This window comes from Physeter macrocephalus, chromosome 19, assembly GCF_002837175.3.
Source record: "Physeter macrocephalus isolate SW-GA chromosome 19, ASM283717v5, whole genome shotgun sequence".
Classification (NCBI taxonomy): domain Eukaryota; kingdom Metazoa; phylum Chordata; class Mammalia; order Artiodactyla; family Physeteridae; genus Physeter; species Physeter macrocephalus.
Window position 1 is genome coordinate 3,174,892 of NC_041232.1, and position 5,726 is coordinate 3,180,617.

The window sequence follows — 5,726 nt, forward strand, 5'->3', positions numbered from 1 at the left end:
GGGTCATTTGTAGAGACGTGGATGGACCTAGAGACTGTCATACAGAGTGAAGTAAGTCAGAAAGAGAAAAACAAATATCGTATATTAACGCATATATGTGGAATCTAGAAAAATGGTACAGATGAACTGGTTTGCAAGGCAGAAATAGAGACACAGATGTAGAGAACAAACGTATGGACACCAAGGAGGGAGAGTGGGGGAAGGGTGGTGGTGTTGGGATGAATTGGGAGATTGGGATTGACATATTATACACCAACATGTATAAAATAGATAACTAATAAGAACCTGCTGTATAAAAATAAATAAATAAATAAAATTCAAAAAACAAAAAAAAGAAGTCACATCCGACTCCCACTCTACACTGTGTGCTTCCAGAGGGCAGGACTCACTATGTCCTATCTGTGTCCCAGAACCTAGAACAATACCTTGTACTACCAGGCACCTAGTAATGGTTACTGAACTACACTGAGCTGAATGGAAGAGTTAAGGGAAGTACTAATGAAATGACTTTCCTGATTTAGCAACTTCAAATTATTTGGGGGTAAAAGACATCTAAATTAAAGTAATAAATGAATCCACACACAGCCCCCAAACTGGACTGCACATGCAAGGCATACTCACCCGCCACCATGCTAGATTTTGGCCAGCCAGGAAGAAGTCTTCTACTGTCCCACGACTGCTTGACAATATAGCCTTAATAAAAGGAGTGGTGTCGGGGGGGAATCCAAGAAACCAAACTGCTTCAAAGACACAGGTCTCACAAACAGATGACCTTCACTTATGGGTAAATGTCCTTTGCAGAGATCCCATTCCCCCTTCATTCTTTTTAGGAACAGAGGTCTCTACCTGCTGAGTTAGAGGAGGGCCCACAGTCTCTCCCAGCTATGAGATCGCATGGGCCTGTCCATTTCTCTACACTAGTGTGAAAATAATATTGCTTTATTTTTTCCCCAAATAGTTAACCAGTGCATGGTTCCCAACAGAGTCTTGGAGATGAGTGGTTCAGTGAATGCGTCAATTGACTGGGAATGGCAAAGCTGAACACCAGCCTAGCTTCTTCCGGGAGAGCAGTCACATTGCCAAGACTATGATGTCCTCCCAATGCACCCAAGGGCTCTCTCCTCAGATCCCCAGCTCTGATTCCCAGACTCCAGTATGGTCAAAAGATAGTCCTGGGGATTTCCTGGATTGCCTAGGACTAGCAGGACCCATGGATGACCACTGGTTGACAAAAAAGTGTTTCTGTGGGAGAAGTGAACTTATTACCACCATCTGGGGTATCTGCCTTATAATGGAGTCCCTTCACATCATAAAGCTTTAAACCAAAGAAAAACTCTAAATCAGACACATTAAGTTAGTCTCATTTCATCCATTCACTAAATATTTATCAAGAGCCCATTATGTTCAGAGCTGACCTTTCTTAAGGAAGGTATCAGCGGTATGTAGGGAGAGGTGCATTAGAACTTTTAAAAGGAATTTGCAAAATGTTCTAAGATGAATAAAATCATTCTGTCTTCCCATTAAAGAAAGAACCAGACAGGAAGAGAGGAGGTCCTGGGAAGAGGGTGGTTATGCACATGTCCCTGCCTCCTCTTTCCTCCCTGCTCTCCTTCTGGAATAATCCACCAACCATAGCAGCCAGGCTGCTGGGGCAGAAGGTGCATCCACCACTTTCTCAAAGATCTCGGGGCTGAGACTGATAACAGAGGAAACAAACAAACAAACAAACAAAAATGTAAGGTTTTTTCCCCTTTAACATCCTGCAGGAGCCAAGGCACCAGCAACAAAGACCAAGATTTCATTGTGGGGGCTCAGTGGTCAGAAGCTGATGAAGGATTTCAGGAGTCCCGTCTGTGCCAACGTGGGCAATTCTGTTCAGTGAGAAAAGGGTGGTTTGCTTAAGAACCAAAAGAAAATAAAGCTAGACTCCTTCATCACATTATATGCAAAAGGAAATCCCAGATGTTCTGGACATTTAAAATTTTTTTTTTTTGCCATGCCACTCAGCTTGCAGGATCTTAGTTCCCTGACCAGGGATTGAACCCGGGTCCTCAGCAGTGAAAGCGCGGAGTCCTAACCACTGGACTATGAGGGAACTCCCTAAATATTTTTAAAAACCTATAAAATATTGGAAAATATTTTCGAATAGTATTTGTACAATGTTGGAGTGGGTAAAAACTTTCCTAAGCAAGCCAGGAAATCTAGATGCAAAGGAAAAGAGAGACAGTAGACTTCTTCAAAGTGAAAAAAAATCAGATGACAGAGAGACAACAGTAACAGAGTCTAGACCAGTGGTTCTCGACCAGGGGTGATTTTTGCCCCACTCCTCCAAGGGACATGTGGCAATGTCTGGAGACAGTTTTGGTTGTGAAGGGGCAGGGCTTGGGGATACTTCTAAGCATCCTATAATACACAGGACAGACCTCCCACAACAAGGAATTATCTGGTCCCAAATGTTAGTAGTGGTGAGGCTGAGAACAACTACTCTAGAAAATGAGAGTTTAGGAAAAACATATTAGTAACTCAAATGACAGACAAGGTGATAAAAGCAAAGTCGAACAACTCAATTCATAAATGGGCACATAAACTGGCTATTCAACAGAAGAGGAAGATCAAAGGACAACAGGCTCACAAGAAGATGGTCAATCTCATAGGAGGCTGAGTCTGGAAAGGGCAAATCAAAGCTGCAGTAACATACCACTACTCACTCATCAGCCTGGGACCTCCACAAAAATTAAATTAGTAATAACAAACCACGCTGGTGAAGGCCTGGGGAAAGAACGTGCTCATATGCTGCTTGTGAGAAATGTAAATCTCAACAAGCTTTGGGGATTGCCATTTAGTGATATCTGCTAAAATTTCAAGTAAACACACCCTTCTAACCCAGAAATTCCAATTTCGGGAATCCATGCTACACAGCTTAAAAGTACCAACACATTAAAAACAACAGCAACAACAAAGACCCAATGCAGCCAAAAATAAACAAATAAATAAATATATATATATATATATTTTAAAAACCTTATTAAAAAACAACCACCTGGCAGCAATCTAAGTGTCAATCAGTAGGGAAGAGCTGAATCACACACGTGTTTGACTATTGTGTACCTAATAAAAACATGAGCTAGGACTTCCCTGGTGGTGCAGTGGTTAAGAATCCGTCTGCCAAGGCAGGGGACATGGATTTGAGACCTGGTCCAGGAAGATTCCACATGCTGCGGAGCAACTAAGCCCGTGCACCACAACTACTGAGCCTAAGCTCTAGAGCCCGCAAGCCACAACTACTAAGCCCGTGTGCCACAACTACTGAAGCCCACATGCCTAGAGCCTGTGTTCCGCAACGAGAAGCCACTGAAATGAGAAGCCCGTGCACTGCAACAAAGAGTAGCCCCTGCTCGCCACAACTAGAGAAAAGCCCGGTGCAGCAACGAGGACCCAATGCAGCCAAAAATAAATAAATAAATTTATTAAAAAAAAAAAACATGCGTGCACTGCAACAAAGAGTAGCCCCTGCTCGCCACAACTAGAGAAAAGCCCGGTGCAGCAACGAGGACCCAATGCAGCCAAAAATAAATAAATAAATTTATTAAAAAAAAAAAACATGAGCTAGATCTCTATCTATAGACCTGAAGGATTCTACATCATGTAGTAACGGAAAAAAAGCAAACTGCAGGGTAATGTGTATCATTCGATCACATTTTTTGTAAAGAGAAAAATGCAAAACCTTTACCTATATGTCTGTGTAAGCAGAGAAGGGAGGAGGGACACGCAGGCCCTGGGTACCTCAGAGGGATGCGAATGGCTGAGGGAGGAACCATAACTCCTCTAGACAGTTACGCATCTCCTCACTTCTTACAGTAAGCATGTGATTAAAAACAATATACCAATTTTAAAAAGGACCAAAGGAAAAATAACAATACAAAGAAGAAAAAAGATCAAAGCATTCTGGATAACAGCACATGTTTTATGGCTCCTAGAAGAACAGAAGGAACAGTAGGTTTCCTTTGGAAGCAGCTGGATGGCTTATGGGTCCTCAGACCTTGGCCACACCTAGGCCCCAACTGGACCCGGAAGAAAGCTGGGTGGGGGCTTCCTAATTCAGTGAGGGCAGCTGGGGGAAGGATCCCAAAAGGCCCACTACTCAGAGCCTGGCCTGGGCCACCTAGAAGGATGTTTCTCATAACTGAGGCCAATTTGAAAAAAATCATTTGTTTGAATGATCTGGATAAATATCAATACATCCGACCTCTTTTCAGTTGGGAGAGATAGGAAATTCTCTTAAAAGGATGGAGACCATATTTCCATTACTCTATCTGTCCACTCACAGCATGGTAAGCACTCAAAAGACTGTCCAGTGACCTTGCTTTGAAGGACCAGATTCTGCACAGTAAGATCCTGTTTGTGATCTGGTGAAGCGCCCCGAAGTAAAGGTCACATGGGCATGAAAGCTTCAGCTGGGTGGGGGCAGCCCGCAATGAACTCTCCCACTAGCTAGCGAATGGTGGCGCTGTCAGCAGATACTCCTGCTCATGAAGCAGGCCGAGGAGAGGCTTCTGATGATTAACAGCTTAGCCGAGGGGCGGTACCATGACACAGGCCAAAGACTTCCTACCTGCCCTCGGACTTTTCACTGCCTGGTCCTGGGGAGTATAGTTACGAGACACCTTTGTGAGTGCCTACAGGTTAAGTGCTAGCGGGCAGATGGTAGTAAAGGAGACCTGGTCGCCACCCTACTAAGAAAACCTTATACTAGAGTAGAATATATAAGCGCCCAATTCAAATTCAAAGTGAACACTTAGGACCCTAAATTACATGTGACCTTTGAGGTCTTGCTTGCTGGGCAGTGGTTATGCTCATGCATCAGATCAGGCAGTTCTAGGTTCGAATCTGCACTCCATCATTCCCTTGTGGTTACTTAACCTCTTTGAACCTGTTTCCTCATCTGTAATCCACAGCCTGGTTGTGAGGATGTGACACACTTAAAGCACAGACCAGGCACTTTAGCGCCTAAGGATGGGTAATTGTCTCTATTGCCACCACCATCACGACGATCGATCAGAACAACGACCCCATATTACACACGGCTTGGGTTCCAGGCGGCAGGCACTTGGCAGCCTGACCTGTTTATTTGTGGGGTGGGGAGGGAAGATGGGCTTGGACGTGCCCTTACTCTCGGTAGGGAGCAGGTGGCACAGGGAGGGTGGAGAGGTCCCCGCTGAGGGCTGTGCAGGGGCGGGGACGAGAGGGATGCGAGGTGGGGACCAGGTGACAGGCAGGTGAGGATCGAACCCACCTGGTGTCCAGGCCTGCCCCACCACCCTCCAGGCCCCACGTACCCACAGCGCGATGCCCAGGACCAACAGGAAGTACAAAACTATCACCAGGACGTCCAGGGCACTACTGGCGGTGAAGACCTGAGCAGTCCAGGCGAAGCCATACCACGGGAAGCCCATGGGGGCGCGCCCGGGCGGGCGAGAGCCGCAGGGTTCCGGAAAGCGGCAATGGCCTCCGTGGGGCTCCCGGGGCGCGGCCGCGGGGAATCCTGGGAACAGCCCCGGGGCAGCCTGGGAGCTCCGGGCAGGCCTCGCGCGGGCCTCGCGCGGGCCTCGCGCGGCCCAGTTCCCGCCTTTGGGGGCGGGCCACTGCACGAAGGCTGCCCCTTCACCGTCAGTCCCGGCACAACGCCGTCCTTTTGGCGGCCGGAATCGCTTTGCCTTGGATGGAGA

At 46.5% G+C, this 5,726-nt stretch overlaps 1 protein-coding gene across 1 annotated transcript in view; it reads right to left on the reverse strand.

Annotated features, from left to right (window-relative positions):
• LOC102976977 (sodium/glucose cotransporter 1-like) overlaps positions 1 to 5,453 on the reverse strand; it is a 63,607-nt gene extending 58,154 nt beyond the window's left edge. The window contains 2 exon segments of the mRNA XM_028480522.1: positions 622 to 693; positions 5,337 to 5,453. Of these exon segments, the coding sequence (XP_028336323.1) occupies positions 622 to 693; positions 5,337 to 5,453 (189 nt within the window).
• Positions 5,454 to 5,726: the final 273 nt, after the last annotated feature.